Source organism: Vulpes lagopus, chromosome 22 (genome assembly GCF_018345385.1).
Source record: "Vulpes lagopus strain Blue_001 chromosome 22, ASM1834538v1, whole genome shotgun sequence".
NCBI lineage: Eukaryota > Metazoa > Chordata > Mammalia > Carnivora > Canidae > Vulpes > Vulpes lagopus.
The window spans coordinates 30807688-30832385 of NC_054845.1; the positions used below are offsets into that span (position 1 = coordinate 30807688).

The following is a 24698-nucleotide window of genomic DNA, read 5'->3' on the forward strand; positions in this document are numbered from 1 at the left end:
ACCTCGGTGACCTTCCCCATGCCCTTCCAGCCTGGGCGTCCCCCGCAGCGTGCGGACCAGCACCACCTCCCCGCGCACAGCACCTGCACACACAGGCTGCTCCAGACACGTTAGCATAGATGAAGTTTTCGTGCCCACCCTCAAAACATACTTGTAAGACTGAGGCTGCCAACAGTCTCCTGAAATCCAAGAGTGAAACACACCTTTGCGTTCTAGTTTGAATTTGGGGAGACAGTTAGTGGATAATGAGGATTAGAGCTATTTCCCTTGAAAACAAAAACGGTGTAGTGAGTAGTGGAAATTAGGGCGCTAAGATGCTTTCCATGGAAACTGCAAGCCCCTAAGTATTTGTTCTCTTTTCTGTAGACTTAAAAAAATGACCCTGCAGTCCAAGTCCCTATTACACATTTTAGAATTGCCATTATTTACAGTCCCTTATTTTCTTGTTTGCTGTTATTCATGATATTATTTTTCAGAGACGGTGGATCAGTTTCCATGCAGGGCACTCAGTCCCGTGGGGTAGAAATGAGACCGTGCTCCTGACACGTTGCATAATCAAGTTTAATTCATTTCAGCTAAACTTTTATCTTTTGTACTGTTCTTTTATGTAGCCACATTCATAATGTAGCTTCTAGGCTAAACATTAGGCAGAAATAGGATACGTGAGTAGAGCAATAATGGTCTCGCTTTTTAATATGGAGGAAGATTAGAATTGTATTAAATTACATGTTAATGGAAAAATAAAGCAAAAGATAATAGGATGACAACTTTATGCTGCTGTAAAGTCTAGATTACTGCACATAGTTTTGCTATTTATCAGCTGAATATTGAATTTCCTTTGAAAACTTGCTTTTAATTATATTAAAATATAATATAATCTAAAATATCCCCTCCTAATACATTAAAGTGCTCCAGTCGTAATTCGCTCAGGAGAAAGGAAGGCGCCACGGAGCTCTCATGGGGTAGCCACTCCCGCGAGACAGTGGAGCCGCTCGCACTGGCCAAGTCAGGCTCGCTTTGGAGACGGGGGGCCCCCGCAGTGGAGGCTGTTCATCGTGAGGACATGCAGGAGGTATCTCTTGAGGCCCTTCGTAAGAGACGCTGCCACCTGCGCTCAATGTGCCTTGGTCCCGGAGGGGGGGGGGTGCTTGCTCCTAACACCTGAGGGATCCGTGACATTGTAGGACACATCCACACGTGCGCTGGCCTAGACAGGTGGCTGCCCGGAGCCTGCAATGGGGGCCTTTTGAACCCATGTCATGGGCTGGTCATTTGGCAGACGTTTGGCAGGAGATGATGTTTCCTCACGTGGATCAGCAAGGGGGTTGGTCAGAAATAATCTGGGATCTCTTAGGTTTCCTTCCTGCTTCCCACAATAGCCCGGGTGTGGGTTTGGAGTCCGGTGTGGGCAGCCAGGGTGGGTGGCTCTCTGAGGTCTGGCTGTCCCTGACCCCACCCCCCAGGTGGCACCCCTCAGCTGCGGGCATGTCAGTGAAGAGCAAGAAGCGCTCCTGGGGATGGAAGGCAGGTGGGTGGGCTGGTGAACAGGCCTGAACGGAGGGAGGGAGCCAGTAGTCGGGTGGCGGGGGGGCAGCACAGGAGCAGGTGCCACACACAGGCCTCATGGAAGTCTCCCCTGCAGCCTGCCTGGAACCCCAGCCAGGGGGCGATGCACAGTGGGGTCTTGCCGAGCAAATGTCGCCTGGGAAGGAGCCACAGAGCAATTATTGGGAAGAGGGGTGGTTCCACTTGGTTAAAGCAGCATGCTTCAGGGGATGTGTGAAGCAGGGGCTGGAGGCAGGGCCTGGCCGGCCCACCGTCAGCACGTGGTTTCCCACGTGTGCTCCAGGCTGGCACGCAGTCATCACCGAGCTAGCCTTCCCGGGGACAGCCGTGGACACAGGCTGAGGGATGCGGGCTCAGCAGTAAGCTGGCGGGCCTCGGAGCAGGGAGGACCTGGCTGCGGTGTGTGTGCGGGAAGTGGGAAGGTGGGGAGGAATGTGGCTGCTGTGGCTATGACAGCTGACGTAGGCGCAGACACAGGGTCTGAGCCAGGGCAGGGGTCTGGAATGCAGGGCCGTGGGCAGAGTAGGTGGGAGCAAATGCAGGGCCCAGGAGGGCATAGCCAGGCGCAGCGCCAGCAGGTCTGCCTCGGTGCTCCCCAGCACCTGCCAGCCCTTCCAGGACAGTGAGGGGAGGGTGCTTGGCCACCCAGGGTCCAGTGTCCTGACTCAGCAGACTCAGGGGTCCTTGTGGGAAGGTGGTGTGGACTCTGGAGAGGGACGCAGCCCCGGTGCAGCGGGGAGCGAGCTGGCCTCCATTCTCCAGGAACAGAGTGTGGTCTGTGCGCCTCCAGCCAGACGAGCGCGCCGGGGCCCTGAGACCTCGCTGGGCTCTTTCCTGGGTGCTCATTGTCGTGGTCCTACCTGTTTCCTATGGGAGTCAGCTTCCACGTCTGTGTTCTGCGTATATTATAAGCATATTATCGGTGTATGTGCGCATCACAGGGACCTATGCCCTATCTCTACGTGCTCCAGAGGCACCTCACTACTGCGGGAGAGGCTGTGCTTCCTGCAGGTGTTACCTGCACGTCACACACCTCCCCAACGACGGACACGTCGTCTATATCAGCGTCTATATTTCCTGCCTAGATAATGTGCACATTCTATGCTATCAGTGTATATCACATGTGGGCACGTGCATCTCACACGCATGCTACACGGGCGTGTTAAATACTGTAGCAGAGTCTGTATCTCTTGCATACATCACGTAGCGTGTACACCGTACACACGTTCTATAGGGCAGATTCATTGTTTATGCACATTATCAACAGCAGGGCTGGTATTTCCCGTGCAGGTCGTATGCATATCGTCCACGTACCTCACACGTTATACACGTACGCACTCGTCATACATACATATGCGTGTTACTATATAGAGTCTCAGAATCTCTAACTCCCAACTGTGTGACACGTACGTTACCTACCAGATACGCACACGCGTGTGTCGTACTGGAATGGAGTCTCTGTCCCCCGCATCTGTTTGGCGACCTTGAGAAGCAAGCTCTGAACTGGGTCCGAACTAGAAACATGAGGTCAGCAGGACGTAGGGGTGAAGCCGGAGGCTTCTGTAAGGAATCCTGGAGCCCAATCACTTGGGTTTAATAAACCCAGAACTTGGCAAATGCTGACCCAAGACCGTGTAAAGGGATGACAGGTGCCTAATAGCAGCACAGACAGTGAGGAAGACCTGCAGGTGTGACCCCCTGGAGGCCTGCGGGTGGCTTTGCTGGGGTCTGGTCTCCCCCTGGCACATGCAGAGCAAACAGGAGCTCGAGGAGTGTGGCTGGCCCGTCCGACCGCCCCTGGAGTCACATGGCACGTGCGGGCAGGACTGGGGCCCGCGCTGTTGTGAGCCCGTGTCCGGGTGTCACGCTCAGCCACCTCCCTGACAGGATCCCCGGCGCCCGGGCGAGAGCGACACGGTCGTGCACCTCATGTAATCGAACCTGTGTTTCTTACAGTTCAAAACCAACTATTGGTAACGAAAGGTCGGGACACCCTGGTTTTGTCCTGGTTTTGACACGGAGGGTGGCCTCGGGAAACCACGTCTTCTCACCCCTGCGGGCGGGCACGGGGGCGGCGGCAGACCCCCGGGTTAATGCCCTAAAGCCTCCCACGTAGCCCGTCAGCTTACGGAGGGACGTCGCTCCGAGCACCGGAGATGTTCCTTGTAAGCTCCTTACGCCGAACCGTGATACTCTAACCCGACTGAATTGTAAGTCGTTTCCCCCCAAATTCCGTGTCAGTCCCATACCACGGAGCCTTGCCGTCCAGCGGTGATGAATCTGCTGGACATCAGGTATTTATAGTCGAAGAGCAACGTGCGCGAGTGTCACCGTCCACGCTTCCTAACGGCCTCATACTGTGAGCCGTCGTGTGGGGCGTATTTGTACGTATGATGATTACTGGGTCCCTGTGCCCGGAAACGACCCTGACTGCTGGTTAAATATTCCCGCGTGGGGCGTCCGCAGAGGTGGGGTCTGGTTGGCATCCGCACCAGCTCACGTGGCGTTCTGTGCTCTCTCAACAGACCAGCAGTACTCATGGTCCCCGACGCAGCACATCAGCGAAGGCAGATACTCCCCCGCTCCTAGGAACATGAAGGGGTTGCCCGGGGGCCGGGCGCAGGCGCAGCTGTGTTCGGGTCACACCTGCGGCTTGGCGGCCCCGGAAGACTGCGAGCACTCGCACGAGCACCTGCATCATGGGCAGGAGGCGAGGCAGCCCTACCTGCTCAGCCCTGTGGAGAGCTGCCCCATGGACCACCACCGCTGCTCCCCCGGGAGCTCCGTCCACTCCGAGTGCATGATGATGCCCGTGGTGCTGGGCGACCACATGTCCAGTAGCACCTTCCCCAGGATGCACTACAGCTCCCACTACGACACGAGAGACGACTGCGCCGTGTCTCATGCCAGCACCCGGGTCAACCGCATCCCGGCCAACCTCCTGGACCAGTTTGAGAAGCAGCTGCCCCTGCACCGGGACGGGTTCCACACGCTGCAGTACCAGAGGACCTCCACGGCCGCCGAGCAGCGCAGCGAGAGCCCGGGCAGGATACGGCACCTCGTCCACTCCGTCCAAAAACTCTTCACCAAGTCCCACTCCCTGGAGGGCTCTTCCAAGAGCAACGTCAATGGGACCAAGGGCGACGGTCGGGTGGAGGACCACCACCACGGCCACCACTCTAAACACGGCAAACGGAGTAAAAGCAAGGAGCGGAAGCCAGAGAGCAAGCACAGAGCGGGCACGAGCAGCTGGTGGAGCTCCGACGACAACCTGGACAGTGACAGCACCTGCCGCACGTCCAGCGTGGCCAACAGGCACCACGTGGACCACGTCTCCCACTGCTACCCCGAGGTGCTCCCGGGCCCCTTCGGGGATCTGTCCCTGAAGACGTCCAAGAGCAATAGTGACGTCAAGTGCTCGGCCTGCGAGGGCTTGACCATGACGCCCGACACCAAGTACATGAAGCGGAGCTCCTGGTCCACGCTCACCGTGAGCCAGGCGAAGGAGGCCTACCGCAAGAGCTCCCTCAACTTAGACAAGCCGCTGGTCCGCCAGGAGGTCAAGCCGTCCTTGAGGCCGTGCCACTACCTGCAGGTAAGCGGTCTCGGGCTGGGCTGCCACTTCCCCACGGGGCTGGCCACACGCTGTCTGGCCCCCCGAGGGCCTCTGAGCACCCCCTGCTCCCGCCGTCATCCATGGCCCTGCCACGGCTCTTCCTGGAGGGGCTGGGGGCTGGGGGCTGGGGCGCAGCCACGGGGCCGGGGGTGGCCGCGGCCCGGGGGACCGCTCAGACATACCGGGGAGGGGAGGCTCTAAGCCCAGATCTGAGGTCGCGTAAACAGTGCGTGTGGCTGTGGAGGGGGCACCTGCCCTCTGGGGGGGGGGGGCTCTGCGACTCCGCCAGGGCAGAAGGCAGGAAGCAGTGTGGATGGCGGGCGTGGGCTCTGTGCGATGCCCTCCCGTCGCCCGCAGCCTGCTGCCCGCCACACGCCCCGAGCTCCCCGGGGAGACGCCGCCTCCTGTGAGGACCTCTCGCTACTCTGTGAGCCCACAGGGCTGTCGGCCAAGCGCACACGCGTCCAGGTTTTCTTCCCCATGTGTGCAGTTTGCTCCACTTCCCATCCCTCGTATGTGTGGAAGCCTTGAAGGACGCTTCCCCCAGCCGCCCAGTCCTGGGGATCCATGCAGGGCCCGACGACAGCCGTGACCCTCTCCAGCAGGCGGGCGGTCGCTGAGCCCCAGGGGCCATCCCGGCGCACTGTCCAGAGGGGAAATGCTAACCAAATGGCCTTTGCAGGCACATTTATCACGGGGACGCCGTGGTCGCGGGGGGGAGTATTATTTTACAGCAGTGGGAGAGACGACTTTGCTGGCCGATGGCAAGTCCTAATCCTGCAGGAACGGGCATGCGGCTCGGGGTCACTCAGGTCCTCCTGGAGAGCAGACCATCCTGCTGCTCTGTTCCTGCTGGGACGCTGCTCCACGCGGCTCCCCCCATGCAGCCCCGGCCCGGGGACCTGCCTGCAGAACCCGCGCCCCTCCCAGGACGGTCCCTGCCCCACGCCCTCCCGCACCCTGCGCCCTGGAGCATCTCCTGCGCTTCTCCCCTGGACCACACCTGCCCTTCTCTGTCCTCCAACCACTGCTCTTGGTTCGTTGTAATCGTGAAGATACTGACCCCTCCGAGGGCAAGAGTGTGCCAGGGACCCCCCGACACTCATCACCCAGGTCAGGAACACTCAGCTCCTGGGGGGTCTTGTCCCCTCCGAACTGCGCACCTGCCACGCGTCTCACTTGGGGGGAAATCCAGCGTCCCAGGTACGCACGTCCGTGTTTATGTCTGGGGACCCGCCCTGGACACCAGGGCTTTGAAATGTCCCTGCAGCACCTTCGGCAGACGCTGAGAAGTAATCCTAATCCTGGAGTGGTTTCACGGATTCCGTCAATGTTCGACTTTCTCATGATTTTTTTTTTTTAACAGTTTGCTTGGACCTGGACCCAGAAAAGGCGCCTACGTGGAAACGGGTGCCTCTGCCTCTTAAAAGCCCCTGGGCTCCTCCTCTTTTCTCTCTTTCCTTGGGTTTTGTGCATGTGTGATGTTTGCTCGCGGAGGAACCAGTTTCGCGAGAGTCGTGTCCCGCAGTCTGGTCGTGTCTGCACTGCTTTCGCGGTGCAGGCGAGGCGGCCCTCCGGCCCCCGTGCTGTGTGTCCGTCCATCCCACTCGGCTCCCTGGACGAACGTCAGCCCCCCGCTCCAGAGTCTCCCCGGCACAGTCGACGCCGCGCACGGCAAAGGGCAACGTGTGAGTCCCAGAGCGGGGCTGCTCCGTCCTGATGCAGAGGCGAAGGGTGGCGAGCAGGCGCTGGTCAGCGGGCAGGCGCACACGGGGAAGGCGGAGGTGAGCGGGGAGGCGGCCCTGCACCTGCCTTCCTGTCCCGACGTCCTCTGCTCTTGCCGAGGGTGCTCAGGGGAGCGTCCCTGGCTGTGACCTCACAAGCCACGCTCCCGTCTCCCCAGGCGGGTGTCCTGTGGTCCTGGGACGTCCTGTCCAGCCTGCGCGCCGTCGTCCTGTGCTGACTGCACCAAGTCTCCTGAAACATGACGCTTTCACAAACCCGGATTTGATGTCACAGCCACAAGATGGGGATGAGCTGCAGATCCCAAAGAATAAGGTTTAAAAGACAAGAAGGGAGGGATAAATGCGTCCAAGCTCTCTTCACTTCCCTGCTCACCAAAAACTAGACAGACGTGGATCCGAGCTGCTTGTCCCCTCACCCTCGGCGGGCACGGGGCTTCGGCGGGCACAGTGCAGCGCTCGCGTCCGAGGGAGGCATCGGACTGTTTAGGTCAGAGCAGACGGCACACGGCGCTGCAAGGAAATAGGGTGTATTTTATTCCCCGAAATGGCTCCTGCTTTCCTATCTTCTCCCTCCGTGGGCAAAGCACCCAAGGTCACACTTTTAATGAGCATCTCGCTGGCTGAAGGCTGAGGGGTCCTGCGCTCGGGGAGCAGGGGCCTCAGGAAGGGCTCATGGTGGGGGGGCAGACGCGGCAGGTGCACCCGCCTCACTGGCGGGAGCGTGGCTCCGTGACCCTGAGCGCCCTATCCCTGCCGCCCCGCGGGTCCCAGCACCCCCCGCCCCCCCCCGCCTTCCCGGTCTTCTGCTTGCCCCCGGTGTGTGGTCTCCACCCGCAGGACCGTCCTGGAGAACCAGCAGCCTCGCAGTGGGAGGCTTGCGGTTTTATCGCAGCTTCGTGTCTGCCGCTGTCTCCAAGGCAGCATCTCCTTTGGGGGCTGATGTAGGAAGCTCTTCCGTGCTGATGGGTGGGGAGACGGGAGTGGGTTGTGGGGCCCAGCCGGGCGCCGCCTCTCACTGGGAAGCGCCCTAAAGCCCTCTGCACGCGGTGGAGTCTGGCCTCTGCCTTTCACCAAAGAGAGTGTGTCTATCACTTCTGTACGGAGCATCTAAGGGGCCCCAGCAGGCAGGGCCCTGCCGTGTGCTCCCCGCGACTGAGGTGGGAGCCCCGTGGCACAGGGGGCACGTGTACAGGGGCGACCCCGTCCCCGGGGCAGCCCACAGTGTCCACACCCCATCTTCCCACTTGTTTTGCCCACACTCGCCAGTCTGCACCTCGGGCTGCATTTTTTGTGGAAGGATATTGGGATTTCAAGTATTTCCCAGCCTGGGCTGAGCCTGTGGATGTGAGTTTGCAGTTCCATTCGAGAAACCGTAATAAAGGCACCGTGAAAATCGTAAATCACCATATAAACTCCTGATTCTGGGTGAGTGAATATCTGTTTCACCCAAGTGTACAGTTCAGGACGACCCCGTGACACACGGTCACCGTGAGTGTCCACGGTAGGAAATCCAGGGCCACTGCGACCGTGAGCAGGCCCCGGCATCAGGTTCCTCGGATGCAAAGGAGAGACCGTCTCCCCGCATGTGGGGACCGTTTCCCGGGGATTGCCGGTCTGCAGGCGGTGCCGGGGTGCTCGCCCAGCACCGAGGGGGTGCGACCCCAGCCCGGCCGCGGGCCCCCGACTCCCGGCCCAGCCACGCTTCTGCTCCATCATGTGTCCACCTGCCGCCGGGCGGGAAGCGAGAGCCGCTCCGGTCTGAGCTTGGCACCCGAACGGCTCACAGGGGAGAAACCAAACACAGAAACAAGCAGGCGCGTCGCACGTCCGCAGAGGAGCCTGGGTCCCAGGGCCGACGTGGTGGCTTCGCAGGCACCGTGCCCGGGAGGACGCACAGCCCGCAGGAGGCACCGGGCACCGGGGTCGGCCCGTCTGGGGTTGCGCTGGGCGGTCCTCTCCCGCGTGGGGGGGCACGTACATGGGGGTGCTGAGCAGCATCCCCGGCCTCTACCCGGGCGCCGCCGGCAGCAGCATCCTGGTTCTGAGGACTCAGAGCTGCCTCTGGGTGTTGCCAGATGTCTGGGAGCAGAACCCCGGCCCCCAGCAGGAACCACAGGCACAGCCACAGAGCACGAAGCTTGGACCCAGAGGGATCGGGAGCCTCAGAAGCCCGCGCCCTCCAGGCTGGGGAGCAAGCCCCGCAGGCCCTCGCACCCCTCCCTGCACGTGTCCTGCCCCCGTCACCCTCCCTGTCTCCAGGCTCGGCGGGCGCCTTCCCGCGGGCATCTGCACACATCCTGGGAGGTGGGCACGGCAGCCTGACCACACCCGCTCTGGGCTCCTTGCATTTGCGACACACGCGTGGGATCGCCTCGACTCATGTCCTTGACAGCAGCTCCCGGACTCATCGGAACGAGCGTCTCACTGATAACGACGGCGCGTCATGCCCCCGGACTTTTCTACGGTGAACCTGTGCGGTACACCTGCACCCAGGGCTTGGAGCATCTAGGTATCTACGTATCCGGCCTCTAATATAACAGAAGTAAAAAGAACATGACGTTTAACAGAGAACGTGAGTTCGATCATGACCACGTGTGCAGCCCGAGGGGCTGGGAAGGTGGTTTCTGGCCGCAGACTCGGCGCAGTTTGGGCTACGGATGAGACTACTGCGTTCACACACCTGCTGGATTCTTGGAGATGGCACTGAAGTCGTGGTAGGATGTCAAACCAAAATTCCCCCTTCCCTTGATTTACGTGGTTACTCACATTCCTGAAAAATTCATCGTGCGTTAAATCTGTGCAAACCACAGACACACACACCCACACCCACACCCTTTGAGTTACATACAAAACAGAGTCAAGGCCTGTGTTGGACGGGGAAGCCCGTGCACGGTCACGGAAGTGGCCGAGGCTTCGCTGGGTGGACTGTGCCCCACTGTCCTGAGCAAAACGGCCCCTCGGGCCCCGGGATGCCGGGAACGCCGCCCGGGTGTGGGATGGCCGCAGCTGCGCCCCGTGTCTGTGACGCCCCAGAGCCGTGTCCTCCCCTAGGCCTCAGAGGCCCAGCTGCCTTGCTGCCGTCCATACCCCAGGAGGCACCAGGACGGGCGTCAGAGTAGAAACTGCAGACGTCACGGCTCACGACGTGCAAGTAGGCGATCGGGGTAGCCGGTGACCACCGCGTGCAGCCAGCGCCTCACCGGATCCGCAGAGGCCGGTAGCTGCTGTTCGGAGAACGTCACCTGGGTGCTTGCTCCCTGCAGACACGGAGCCACGGACTGAGCGGGTTGGACGTTCGCATCGGCCGGCCTCGCACACCTGCTGCAGGTTCTCGACACCGTGATGCACCAGGGAGGTGTATGGACGGGGCACGGCGGCGCCTCCGCGTGGCTCTGCCGTCCTGGGGTCGTCCGGAGGCACACGCTGTGGAACCAGTGACCTCACCCGCTCTTCACTCTGGTTTACGCCCAATTGAAATTTTTTCTGTCAAAGGCTGTGAACTGGCTTAAGTCAGAAACAGGAAAGTACAAGCTGGTCTCGCTGGTTACTTGATTCACCAGCTGCTGGAAAACAAAAAACAAATTTAACATTTTTTTTTTAAGGGAAGTACTTCTGATTCACAGAAATTTTATGGAGCCGCCAGCAGGAATGTGTCCTTGTGGCACGTCCCTGCCGCCAGCCTCCCGGCTCCCTCCCCAGAGCCCCTCCTCCGAAGGCCTGCGGCAAACCCAAGTGGGTCAGAACCCCAGGCCTGCCTCCAGGGGCCGCCCCCACGCCCCTCTCTGTCCACAGCTTCTGCTGACCTCTGGCTTTCCCCGCCGCCTGGGCGTCTTTCGCCCTAATTAAGTCACAATTCATTTTGCTGCTCTTCCGCTGCAAAGTCTCATCACTGAGGCCTGATTTTTCTCAAAGTAAAGATAAGTATTTTCTTTCTCTGAGATAGGCCCCAGGTGGAAAATTCAGGAAATGCAAGCACGAAGAGCGCTGACCGAGGAGCCCGTGATCAGCTCCCGTGATGACCCCGTCCACCCGCTGGTTTCCATGCCTCCTGCGGGCGTCTGTTTAAAGTACAAAACCGTGCAGCACAGGTGGTGCTTCCACGTTGCTTCCTCCCCTGTGAACCCGTCTCCGTGGCCACACACGTACTCTTCGGCGTGACTGTAGTGTGGGGCCGAGCCGCCCGCGTGGCATGACCTGCTCGGAGGTTCCCCCCTCACCAGTCCCTGGCACCGAATCTGACGGTGTGAGGACGGCCTCCCGGGAGCCTCGCCACGGGGCCCGAGGCCGTCACAGGCCGTGGTCTTCGCATACTGCGCCCCGTGGACGTGTCCTCAATCCTGTCTCCACCCGCATGGAGACTCGCACACGGTGCCCAGCTGCGAGGAAAGGCCGCAGGGTAGGGTGCTCTGCCCGCGAGGCTGCCTGGGTGCCCCTGACCCCGTGTGGCCACCTGGACACTTCCGTTCGGCGAGACCAACCCCTCATCACAGGCTCTGGGTCAGCCGAGCCGCGCGTTCCCGCCGCGTCCAGCCGCTCCCTGTGGACCCGCACCCACTCAGGGGCACGCGGACTGGACCCACTGGAGTCACGCCCCCGGGGCCGCAGGGGCTGCAGACCGTCCAGACCCCGCACCTCGCCACACGCCATGGCTGCGCTGGAACCTCAGCGGATCGCGCTCCCACGGCCTCCCATCCTGGCCGCCACGGGAAGCTGTGTCTGCCGGAGCGACGCTGCGCCCACGGGTTTTAAGGTGCTTTCCGTGGAGAGCATCACTTCTCCAAGCGGGCGTGAGCAAGGAGGAGGATGGAGGGCTCCGGGGGAGGCGGGGTGTAACCCTTTGCAACAGAGAAGAGCCGACTCTGAGCACCTCCTCAGGTGGGACTCTCCCTTCCTTCCCCACAGCTGTGGGTGCAGACCGGGGGCCGGGGGTGGGGGGCCGGGGCCGTGCCCCCGCGCTGGCCATGCCGCGGGCCTTCTCCACGCCAGCGGCGGCCTGTGTGTTTTGCTCTTGTAAATGTGACCTCACCCGCAGGGGTCAAGGTGGTCCAGAGACCCCTGGGGCCCACAGAGCTAAGGAGTGGTGGCCCTGGGTCTGGGGGTCACTTGCAGACTGGGCAGGTGACCAGGGAGGCCGGACCTCTGCTGCTTGTGGAGGAGGGAACTCAGCTTCCGTGGTGGGGGCCGAACACCAAGGTGCCGACCGGCCACCCTGGGGCTGACTGAGCACAGGGACCCCGTGCAGCCAGCATCACGGACCTCCAGCCTCACCGGCTCCATTCCTGCCCCAGGGGTGATGCCCAGTGACCCAGTCCTGTCCCCCCACCTGGCCCCTGCTCTCGCCTTCTTCATATCCTCCATCCTGGAGAGCTCTCCCCCCCGCCCCGCTCTCCGTCTTCTCAAGGACAATTTTAATTTCCTTTTGTACCAGCAGGGAATCCATCTAAGATGCAGGCGGCTTGGTTTCCCCTGTGCCGAGGTTACAGGTGCGTTTACCCTCCAGCCGTCTTCGCATGTTGTCACGTTTCCATGTTTATGCATCAGCTTAGTAGCGGGGAGAAAACCACGATGACACGTGAATGTCCTTTTAGGATGTGAACGACAGCGCCAGGAAGCATCCCCGGGACGCACACGCTGGGAATGGCACCTGGCCGCCGGGAGCGTGTCTTCTGGGAAGCTCAGGGCGCCCATCCCCCCAGGACCCCGGGCATCTTGGGGACGCCTGACGCATGCATGTGTCTGTTCTCCCCCAGGTGCCTCAAGACGAGTGGGCAGGGTATCCCACGGGCGCCAAGGACGAGGAGATCCCCTGCAGGAGGATGCGGAGTGGGAGCTACATCAAAGCCATGGGCGATGAGGAGAGCGCGGAGTCCGACTCCAGCCCCAAGACGTCCCCCACGGCGGCCATGCGGCCGGAGCCCCTGCTCAAGCCCATTGGACCCCGGCCCCTGGCCGACCTCCAAACGTAAGGCCGCCCCCCCCATCCTCCCCGCCGAGGCACAGGTCCTGCTTGGGCGGTTCCCACCTCACGTCACCCAGAGCCGCTCTCCTGGCCAGTGTCCCCGTCCTGTCTGCGGGTCCTCGCCCGGCCGCTTGCCCACCAGCACATTGGGGTGGGTGCGTGTGACGTCATCACAGGGACGTGTCCTTGAGCACAGCTTTGTGAGGACGCTGGTGGGCAGGAGCTTTGTCTGCAGGGCAGAGGGGGGTATGGTTCCTGAGGACGGTGGCGTGTGCTTTGCAGTGTCGTCCACAGAGAGTTTGTGGGTGTCCAAAGTATAAGCAGGGAAACGTTGGGAAATAGAATATTAACCCGACGGGAACACACGACTTCCACGCGTGCTGCTGCGAGTATCTGCTCCCTCCAGGCGTTTGGACACCGCCAGGTTTAGGGCTGCCTACGGCTTGCAAAATGCACAGAAGCTCCCCCCCCAGGTCACCTGCTCCTCGTGGACTGTGGGCTGGAAGCCTCACCAGCCGTGGGGGTGATGATGAGCCGATCCGCGCACGCTGTCCTCCTGCCAGGGCGGCCCAGGGGGAACTGTTACCTGAAAACCCCGAGGCAGGGAGAGTCCGTCCACAGCACTGCCCCACGTGGGTTGGAAAGAACCCCCTGGAGGCGAGCCCACGCCGGGCACACCTGAGCCACCCGGGTCGGCCGCCTGCGGGAGCCCTACGGCTCGACCCGCACCCCGCCCGTTGCCACCCCATGTGACCGCCGGGCTCAGATCCTCCTCTTGGCACGTGGCCACAGTGGCTTAGTTGTTCACTGTGGCCTGTGGCGGGAGGATGGAGCCCCCGGCCGAGCACTGATCTCGGAGTCACCCCCCACCTCCTGCCCCCAGCCTGGCACGCACGGGGACAGCAAAACCCTGTGATCTCCCCCCAGAGCCCACTGAGCCAGTTCCATTAGCCCGTGGGACGCAGATACTGGGTGTCATTGGCCACAGGATCTTACTGGGCGCCGCGGGGCACCGTGTCTTCGTGGCTTGGTCTAGGTGACCCGCACCGGTCGGGCTGGGCGTGGATGCAGGGTGCAGCGGCCGCCGGTCTGTGTCCCTCCCCGCATCTCCGCTGTGCCCCACGTGGCTGGGGGGGTCAGGTCTGCTGTGCCCCACGCGGATGGGCAGTCGGGTCCCCTGTGCCCCACGTGGAGGGGTGGTCGCCTTCCTCAGGCACCAACCGGAAGGGAGCCGCCCTGATGGCAGCAGGACGCGCTGGAGGGAGAGCGGGGACCCGACGGTGCAGTGGCAAGGAAGCGGGTGGAGGCCGTGTGGCTGGAAGGCTGTCCCCAGGGCGACGCCAGCCCGACCCGCCGCCCCCGCGGGCAGGCAGCCGACCCCGCCGGTGCGCCCACCCCTTCCCTGGGGCGCGGGAGGTCACAGGTGAGGAGGAGCTGTGGGCGAGCCTAAACCGCCCTGGATGGAGAACAGCCTCCCCCGGAGCCTGGGCTCGGGCTGCCGCCTGCGCACCTGGTCCCGGCTCCCCGCGCTGCGCGTGGCCGCGGACCCGAACTGACGCTTTGAAGGTTGGTGCTTCCTGTACAACTGTGTGCGTTTAGGGCAAACCGGAGGGAAGGGAAAGAAAAATGGGCTGTTTTCACGGTGAGTGAGGCATCGGGCAGTTTCAGAATCGGGAACTTGATGTCTGTGCCCACGGGATCCCCGCCCGTCCCTGCGCCCCAGCGACAAGCTCGCCTGCCGCCCCGTGTGCCCGTCCTCGAGCTGCTCTCGGGGCCCTGAGCTCACGCAGCCCGCGGGGGGCACAGGCAGTGCCCACCCCGATGCCTCCTCACCCAGACCCCCGGGTCTCGGACCGGGTGCCCGGGCGGCCGTGCTCACCAAGGCGCACCCAGTACACTCAGAATTCCCCCCAAAACCCCAGGGTGATGGAGAGGCCCAGGCCGCCTGACCTGGTCGTGCAGACACTGCACAGGGCCGAGCTGGACCTGCACATGCAGGCCAGGAGGGTTGGGGATGGGTAACTCGGGCGCCCAGTGCTGGAGGATCGTGCACATCCACCCCGTGCCCGCCCGCAGCCCCCACACCCTGTCCGCCCTCACAGGGAGCCCTGCAGGTGGGCCGCGTGGACGTCATCCCACGGCCTCATCTTCCAGCAAGTGTCAGCGCGTGGTCCTTTCCCCACACCTAACAAAAAGGGAACGAGGAGGAGGAGGGCAGGGCCCCAGGAGGTGTCCACGGGCTGGCTGTGGGGCATCTGCGGTGTGCATGGAGCTCTGCGCCGTGGGTTGATGTCCTGACATAGAAGCTCTGTGGTGGCAGGCGGCCACACAGTCACCGACCCTGCCGGTCAGCGTCATGCACGTCGCCTTGAGATCCTGTACATTTCAACGTGATTCATTCATTCTCATTTTATGTGACATCAGCCACGCTCAACTATTGATTCAGGGCAGCTGTGACTGAGCCCATTGTAGGGCACAGACCCTCCCACCCCCGCACCCAGAGACCAGGAACAGCACATCACAGGTGTGACCACAGGTGTAGAATCAAAAGTAGTGACTCCCTCGCCCGGAGGGCGTGTTCACCTAAGGACAGTAGGACGTGCCCTTGGAGACCAGCAGGCATCATGGAAGGCAGAGGGGACCTGGTGACAATGTGACCAGGTGGGCAGAGGAGCCCCCAGGACCTCAGGGGGGTGGATGGGGATCCCAGGTTAGCACCAGGTCCTGTAGGACACACAGCCCGCCACACACCTGTCGGTCACCACACCTCCTGTCCTTGTGATCCCCCCACACCTGCTCCCCCCACCCAAGCCCCCCCTCCTGTGGTCCCATAGCACCAGGGATGCTCATAGCTGCTGTCAGGCAGGTTTGTGGATCGTTGGAATCCTCTGGATCTGACACCTGCGGTGATTTCGTCCCTAGACCATCTCTGTTAAGTTTATCCTGTACCTGAGGACGGTGAAGCCCGCCTGATAGTCCTCAAGGTTTGTTTGTCATAAGACTGAGGTCTCCATGTGCCCGAGCGGGTCCCTCCAGCCCCGCCGCACATCCTCAGCAGGGCTGACTCACATTTCCCGGCGGCTGGCGGATTCCAGTGACCAAGGATTCAGGTGTGCTCAGCCCCCTGGGATTTGTGCTCCGGTGGGAAGGGACGGGCTCTGGCCGCGGAGCCTAGTGATTGTGGCTTAGGAGCAGCCTGGGAGCCTCAGGAGCACGTGCCTCCCATCGCAGGAAATCCCTCAGGAAACCAGCTGTGCCCGCACCCCCTGTTCCAGCTGTGCGGCTGAAGACCTGCCAGAAAACCAGGTCTCTGATTGGCCGTTATCAGTCCCTCACCGCCATCGGATGTGAAATCCCTCCTGTAGAGAGTGGATTTCCTCCTGCACGTTGCTGACCTCTTGCCACCGTGATTCTGTGCCACACACTCTTGCCTTCCTGCTATTGACCAAGGAGAAAACCGTCCTGTCAATAACGGGACACACGTCCTGCTTGTACACAAGGACGTGTACCGTCCCCTCCCTGCCTTCTCCAGAACAGCACATGAGGGAGAGGCTGCACCTCAAAGGAAGAATGAGGCACCAACCACCAAAATCCTGCACACCTGTCCTGGGGCCTTTGTGCACAGAGCCCTCCCTGTGGTGCCAACCCTTCGGGGCCTCAGACCCCATGCCTGGGACCGACCCATCTGTAGGTCAGACCTGTCTGCGTGCAGACTCCTGCGGAATGATCACAAACAGAAGGCAGGGTTCAGGTTGCTACTGAATCCAACTTACTGGGTTCTTTTTTTTTTTAGATTTTTTTAAAATTTATTTATTTATGATAGTCACAGAGAGAGAGAGAGAGGCAGAGACACAGGCAGAGGGAGAAGCAGGCTCCATGCACCGGAAGCCCGACGTGGGATTCGATCCCGGGTCTCCAGGATCGCGCCTGGGGCCGAAGGCAGGCGCCAAACCGCTGCGCCACCCAGGGATCCCAACTTACTGGGTTCTTAAATCAGCTTGTATATTTATTCCTGTCGGAGATCACGGATTCACAGAATTTGGTTTTGATTATTAGGATTTTGATAATTTGGTTTTGATTATTAGGTAGACCAACTAATTTCATGTCGGGGCCTTTGGCGTTTTGTTTCTCTTTTCTTTTTCTTTTTTTTTTCTTTTTTTCCTGGTTACTTGAATTGCAAAGTCAAAGCTGTAACCACTCTGAGCATCTCTGAGTCACGTCTTATGAAGGCAGCATTTTATATTTGTGGAGGAAGGAGGCCTTTCTTCCAGGACGACTTCATAGGTAGAGATTTGCTCTGGTGGGTGTGAGTGTGAGGATCACATTGGTGGAGCACCTGGGTGCCCCTGTCCACTAAGTGAGTCTTGATCTCAGCCCTGGTTGTGACCTCAGGATCCAAGCTCAGCTGTGCATCGGGCTCTGTGCTCCATGTGAAGCCAACTTCCTAAAAATCCTATTGGTAGGTGTGTGCTCATGATATGTATGTGTCCACGTACACGCACGCGTGTGTGCGTGTGCATCCATATATGTTGTGTGTTCGCTGACTTTCAGATGGAGAAGACGTATCCAAATGTTACTCCACGGCGAGAAGCCACAACATAATGACGGATTTGAATTCATAGAATTAACAACGTCTTTGTGGGAAAAAGCAAACCAACCAACAAAGTGAAAGTGCTGTCACCACGATAAAATGGTCATTAAAACCTGGGGAGATGTGTGGTCATTTAAATAACACATTTATATTCTTAATACGTAGACACACCTTACAAATCCGTAAGAAAAAAAGCAAACACTGTAACATAAACATGGATAACGGCCAGGGGGAGGTTGCTCACGGACCTTAAAAATCCACAGAAGGCTCTGGAGAGTACTTAGCGTGTATTGAAAACCAGAGATGTGATCGCTTATTCTGAAGAAATCCCTGGAAGGCACAGAACCACGGACACACGTACAGTGATGCTCACTGTTTTGTTGTAAATCCTCATAAGGGATCGTCGGTGACCTCAAGGCCCAGGGGTGTGTGTGTGGGGGGGGGGGTCCCAACTTGGGGAACCTGTGAGGACTAACGTGTGCGAATGTATCCATCACAACAGCGCGAGGAACAGCCGGAGCCTGCCCCACGGCCCTCGGCTGCAGGACAGAGTGAATAATAGACATGCAAACACTGGGATGCCATCGATGGAATATTCCGGAACACTGCAGGTTTGGCATGAGGCCAACTCGTACGTGTGGGTGTGGTGACATCAGATTATATTCATTTTAAAAAGGAACATGTAGAACATGACAAACCTCATAAAGCGGACCGCGGCTTGTGCAACACGGACAGGGATACAGGCGGTCGTGGCGCGCTCGTGACGAACCGGGAAGGCTGCAGGAAACAAGCGGGTGTGTCTAGGCCGTGAGGGGACGTGGGCAGGGCAGCCTGTGTCCCTCTGCAACGTGGTGTCAACACCACCACTGAGCCGACTGTCCAGCGTGACAGGGTGACTCTTCAAGGCGGGGCATGTGCCACACGGTCGCTTCACCATGTGGCCGGATGCTGGGTGGTCAGTACAGAGTCACATCCAGTGGTGTCCACTTAGGGCTTGTCTAGGAAGGCGGCGTGGATGGAGTCGGTGAGCAGAATTCCAGGTCAGCCCGCCGTGTAGACAGCGGAAGGCCCGTCGGTGCCACCCTGCCATCGGGAGGCCCAGGGCCGGGAGGAGCAGGCCCCCAGGACCGACAGCCTCTGCGCCGGGCGCTGGGTCCCACCGGGGGTTAAGCTGCTCAGGAGGCACCTGTAGCTTCCGGGGCCCCCAACCCCAGGCGTGCACACCACCTGGCTCTGCCCGACGCCCGGGCCTGCAGATGGGGCTGGAGGAGAGGCCGTGCCCCACGCCAGGACGCGGTCAGACGGCGAGCCCACCCCGCGGGCGAGGGGCCCAGCCCTTGACCCCTGCGTGCGCCGCACCCCCTAGGGGCAAGGTGGTCAGTGCAGTGGGCACGGGGGTCAGGGCCTGCGGAGGGCACACGGGGCGCCAGCGCCCCCACATCCCCGCCGCCCCCACGGCGAGCACATGGTGGCGGCGGACAGAGCGCCGCATCCCGGGCTCTGTGTGTGCGCTGTGGCCGCCATCTGCACGTGGGGACCCCGCACAATCCAGACGTGGGAGGAGGAAAGCAAAGGGACGGAGCGGCCAGAGACGGGAGAGGACGGGACAGCAGCGCCCGGGCCGGGCGGACCTCTGCGGGCCACGCAGCAAAGGCCTCCTGGCCGCAGGGTCGTGGGGGGTCGCGGGGGGAGCCGGCCAGGAAGGAGGCTGCGGGAACCTGCACACGGATCGGGCGGAAAGGGGCGTCTCGCTGATGAGCTCCCCCGCAGGCTCTCCGGGACTCAGGCCGCGTCCGCCAACTTGCAGGTAGGTCCCCAAACGTCACCAAATGGAAACGCGAGGACAGAAAGGGTGGGAACCAACGTGGGAGAGAGCCGGCGGCCGGGCGCAGGCCTGCGGAGCCTTCCTGGCCCCCACGCCCCACAGCCGGCCCGGAGCGCCCGAGGCTCAGAGGCCCTCACAGGTCGGGGTCAAACTCCCAGAAACCCGGGAATAAGAGAAAAGGGAGGAACCTGGGAGGACGGAAGAGGATCGGAAACTTGGGGCAGACGCTCGCCGTGGTGCTGTGGGAGCCAGGACCCAGGAGGGGCCGTGCCGAGCCACGGGGAGTCAGGGCCGTAGGGAAGCCGAGCCGGAACCGTCACCAGCCAGCGCAGGAATAGCAGAGGCACCGGGGCGGGCGCCAGCAGATCCCCCGCTGACCCGGAGCCGCAAAGCCGCGTCCTGCGGAACCAGAGGCCGCTCACCAGCACAGACGCGGCGCTCAGAGGCCAGCTCTGCCCCGGGAGGCCCAGGGGCGCAGGCGGCCGCACGTCCCCGTTACACTGTGTTCCTATCCAGGCAGTCGGATGCTTCCCGCACCTGCTCCCCCATCGCTGCAGGTGGGAGGTGATGGGAGGAGGAGCAGGGGTAGCCCTGCCTCAGGTGAGCTCCGTGTCCCTCCTGTCGGCACCTGCCCTGGAGAACGGAGCCCCCCCGCTGTCCAGACACACACTGGGTGAACTGGATGATTGATCGGCGACTGTCCCAGAACCCGCAGCCCATGACACATGGTCACGAGGTGTCAGTCTACTCAGGACCCATCAGGAACAAACAACCGAGGGTCCCTCAAAGCCACTTTCCTCATTTCCTGCGCCGTCAATCTTGGTTTTTTGCTGTTTCCTGATCCTGGGACTGCATTTCGGGTTTGGGCTTGAAGTCTCCTTCGGACCACTGAGCTCCCGGCATCTCTCAAATAGCCGACCCCATGCCGACCTCCCTGTCAGCCTCCTCATTCTGACCCCGGGTGCCCGGTGATCTTGGCCGGGTCCCACGGCAGCCCCTTCCCGACCCGGCTCCGACCGCCTGGGGGACGCGGTTCTCACAGCTCCGGGGCACCAGGTCTGCATCCCCGCCCCCGAGCAGTAGCCAAGCCCCAACACACTGCAGCCCCCGGCACTCCTGGGCTGGGCTCATCCTGCAGAGCTCTGCTCGGGGTCGCGTCCCCCTGGGCGTGTCCCTGGGGCAGGTGCCCCTGCACGGTGCCCCCTACTACCCCCAGGCTTACCTACCACTACCACACACCTGTTGGCTTCCCCCGTGACCCGTGTCGCCTGTGAGGGGACAAACGTGTTGTGTGTCATTTGCCCTCACTGTGGGGCACATACATGGAATGGGTGAGCAGGGCTGGCGTCTTGTGACCGGCTTCCCAGGAATCCTGCTAATCAGCTCGACCCAGGAACTGCTCTGGAGAGCGCCCTCGAATGAATCATTTGTAAAGATTCTGAAAATGGGGGATCATCGATTTTAAGAACATGTGTGCAGCTGATTCGTAGCCGCCCGATCCCGTACGCTCCTCCCTGCGCGTCCAGAACAGGACCAGATGCAGGGATGGTCCGGGGGCTCTTCCTGTCCCAGGGTCCGGTGACCACCAGCCTTGATCCCACCTGCACCTGGTTTTGTCTGCATAGCACCTGCCACACGCAAGAGCCCAGGCTGGAGACCAGAGTCCACGTCCTTTCTACACAGCGTCACATTCGCTGTGGCACCGTGTAGACCTAGGGCCTCCTCGGAGGTCAGGGAGTAGATGTGCTATGTTCACCCGTTACCCTCTCGTTGGGGGACTGCCCCCGAGGTCTCACTGCTTGTACTGCTGCCAAGAAAACATCCCTGTGGTGGTGCCACTTCTGTGTGTCGCCAGGAGAGCATCACAGGGTCTCTTTCGGGCAGCGTCTGCCTCTGGGTCCTTGTCCTCGTCAGCATGGCTAAGGAGACTCTGGCCTGGTGGTGACTCCAAATGAGTTTGATTCATGGGCTCTCTTGTCCCCTTAATCCATGAGCAGTTTCATTCTCCACCTCTACGCAGGCCCGAGGGGTGAGCATTCTGTGGAGACGCCCCTATTGCCCAATTCCCTAAAAATACAGCAGGACACGATCTCAGTAGGATCGTCCTTCTGAGGCACAGCTTGAGAAGCTCCTGATTCAGGCGGTAGCCTCACCCCAGGCACTGGACCCTTGGCAGACATCACTGCTGGTCCGGGCGTCCCTGGGAACCGTCGGACTTCAAGACACCAGGGTCTTGGAACATCCTGACGGACAGTCCCGTAGGGCACAGGATGTAGGCCACAGTGCGCCGCAGCATCGGGGCCATCCCGAGAAAGGGAGGAGGCCTCGCGGGGGAGGCCCAAGAGTGTCGCCAGAGCCAGACCGCGCCCTCAGTCCCTGTGTTGGTTTATTAACTTTCTATTGTTTTCTTGATTTCTAATACACTAATTTATGCTTCTGTTAATTTTTTTTCCTATTTCCTTATAATTCCATTTTGTTGTTTCCCTCATTCATCCGCTGATTGCCTGTTTAGAAGTGAGAGCTCAGAGTATGAGTATTCCTAAGAGTGTGTCTTTTGCTGCACCTCATACATCTTGATGCGTGGTGCTTCGGTCCTTCCTGCGTTGTGGATATTCCTCAGCATTCCCGATCTGCACTTTGCTCAGGACTGAAAGAATGAAGGAAGGAAAGATGCGCTCACCAGGATACATAAGCCTCTATGAATTATTTTTCTTCCTTTCAGTGACTTTTTCAGATTTTTACAATGTATGATGTTTTTAAATATAGGCTGCATTTCCTCTTTCGGCCTTTTGGCGGGGAGCTAGGCTGAGAGATGTGCAGCAAATATTACCGTTTTTCCTCCCCCTCCCATTTTTCCCATTTCTGATTAAATGAGCTCTCAGTTTTCTCAGAAACCACGTCATTCCCACTAATTCTCAAAGCTGCAAGATGCACGTGTTCACTCTTCGGTCGAGGCATGAGCTGTTTGGGGGCACCTTGCTGCTACTCGCCTAACCCTGACGCGCCTGCCCGCTCGGAAACTGAGGCATCTCCCGCTCTTCCGGCCCGTGACGGAGGTCGGACAGCCTAGCGGACGAGGATTGCTCAGCCATGGACAGTGATGGGTGTTGAAAGCATCTTTCTCTGAACACAAGTCACTCTCTTCGCTGTTGTAGACTCCAAAGTGTCTGACCACACTTGAGTGCCCCGGTAACAGGCCAGGGAAGGCCCCTGACGATGACTCAGGATCCATCGGCCACTGAAAGGCTGTGTCCAGAGAACATGTGAATAAAGAGGGAGCAGAGGCAAATCTGTAAGGTTCCGGGGCAAAATTAAATAACATGAAACCCAACATCCCAAATGTAGTAAAGAGAATTAATTCTGTTGAATCCATTGTCTTCTTTAATGTATCATACAGAATGTATGAATCCATTCATTTATTCATCCAATAAGCAAGTGTGTGCTAAAGACTAAGTATATAAATAATTGTCAAATAAGAACATGAATAAATAAATGCAAATATTGCCAGGACATTAACTAGGCACCTAAAAATAAATAATCAACGATTATGGATATAATTTTCACAGAGTTAAAAAAAAAGGTAAGGTTTTGATGAGCTAAATTATTTTTGAAATAAGTATTCTTATTTTTGAAGTAAGTGTAAAAATGTGGGTTTTTAAAGACCTTATTTATTTATCTGAGAGAAAGAGAGAGCAAGAGCCAGGGAGAGGGGCAGAGGGAAGGAGACGCAGAGTCCCCGCTGAGCAGGGAGCCCCGCGTGAGACTCGATCGCAGGACCCTCGGTTCAGGACCTGAGCTGACGGCAGACAAGCCACCCAGCCGCCCCGGGATAAAAATGTCTCTAAAATCTGTTTCACTGAGAAATTTGGAAATGTCAATCAGGCTCCTTTATATTAATTCCACTTACACAATCCTAAGGAAACAAATTTCAATAAAAGATTTAGTAACAAATGAGGTCCTAGAAGAAATTCCAGTTCTTTGCTATTATTGGTACTAAAGAACCAATTAAAACTAAGCATCCATCAACATGCAAGGTGATCTAGTCACTGATGTGTCACCAGTGAAAACATTGCCAGAGAGGTTCTCGCTGTGTAGCCAACTGGCCACAGTATCTGCAGGGTCTCTGCACCTGAAACCCCAACGCCGGAGTTTTCACAGCACAGCTGCCAGGACCCTGGTGGACGAAGCCTCCGGTAACCGTGTTCTGTGTGCTGCCCTGTGAGTGTGGCTGGGACCAGGCCCCTCGAAGAAGTGACCCAGGTGGCAGGTGGACATGACCCTGGCAGCCGGCCCTCATCCCAGAGCCTGCAAGGGCAGGAAGGGAAGGCAGAGGTTTGCAGCCAAGAAGGAGTGGACAGGCCGTTCATGGCCCAGAGATGGAGGGTCCATCTGATTTGGACTCCAGGAGTCAGTCCCATAGGGGCTGAGGGACACCGCCACCTGCCAGCAGGGACAGGGACCCACATCCTACCTCGCTGGGCAGAGGGATGCCACCAGCAGGGATGGGGACCCACGTCCTACCTCCTGGGGCCAAGGGACACTGCCAGCAGGGACAGGGACCTGCTACCTACCTCCTGGGGCCAAGGGATGCCACCAGCCTCCAGCAGGGATGGGGACCCACGTCCTACCTCCTGGGGCCGAGGGACCAGAGCCTGGGTCCGGCGCCGCAATGCCCACCTGATCCCGGGGTGGTGGGCCTGCAGCTCTCCGGACTCTCCAGGTTGGTCATGACTTTATGCAGCGGATTAGCCAGATTCTCTAGAGAAACAGCGCCAGTAGGGCGCATGCACCCGTGTGCGTGTGTGTGCGTGTGTGCATATTCGTGTGCATGCCCGTGTGCATGCGTCTGCATGCGTGTGTGTCCATCTGCGTGTGTGTGTCTGTGTGCATGTCCGTGTGAGTGCGTTTGCATGTGTGTGCATGTCCGTGTGCGTGCGTGTCTGTATGCATGCGTGTGTGTGCATGTGTGTGCATCTGTGTGCGTGCATCTGCGTGTGTGTGTGTGTCCGTGTGTGCGTGTTGAGTGCGAGTGTCTATGTGCATGTGCATGCGTGTCCATGTGTATCTGCATGTGTGTGCATGTCCATGTGCGAACGTCTGTGTGGGTGTGCGTGTCCGTGTGCAAGTATCTGCGTGTGTGTGCATGTCCATGTGCACGCGTGTCTGTCTGCATGCATGTGCGTGACCACAGAGCATGAGGGGCAGCTTGAAGGAGCCAGCTGACATTGGGCGCCCCGGGGCAGCGAGGTCCCTCCGCTGAGAACCCCAGGGCTGCCCAGGCCCCGCATAGGCCACGGGCTGCGTCCCTTGGGCTACAGCGGCGTGTGCTGCGCAGGGGCGGCCATCACGGGGACACCACCCGGAGAGCGAGCCCCTGGAGCGGGTTCCTGCCCTGT

General features: G+C 59.8%; 1 protein-coding gene across 1 annotated transcript in view; it reads left to right on the top strand.

Annotated features, from left to right (window-relative positions):
- Positions 1 to 24698, top strand: part of DLGAP2 (DLG associated protein 2) — a 355333-nt gene that overhangs the window by 240399 nt on the left and 90236 nt on the right. Inside the window, exons 4-5 of the mRNA XM_041737686.1 lie at positions 4092 to 5161; positions 12678 to 12889. Coding sequence (XP_041593620.1) covers positions 4092 to 5161; positions 12678 to 12889 — 1282 coding nt within the window. The remainder of the gene's footprint in view (positions 1 to 4091; positions 5162 to 12677; positions 12890 to 24698) is intronic.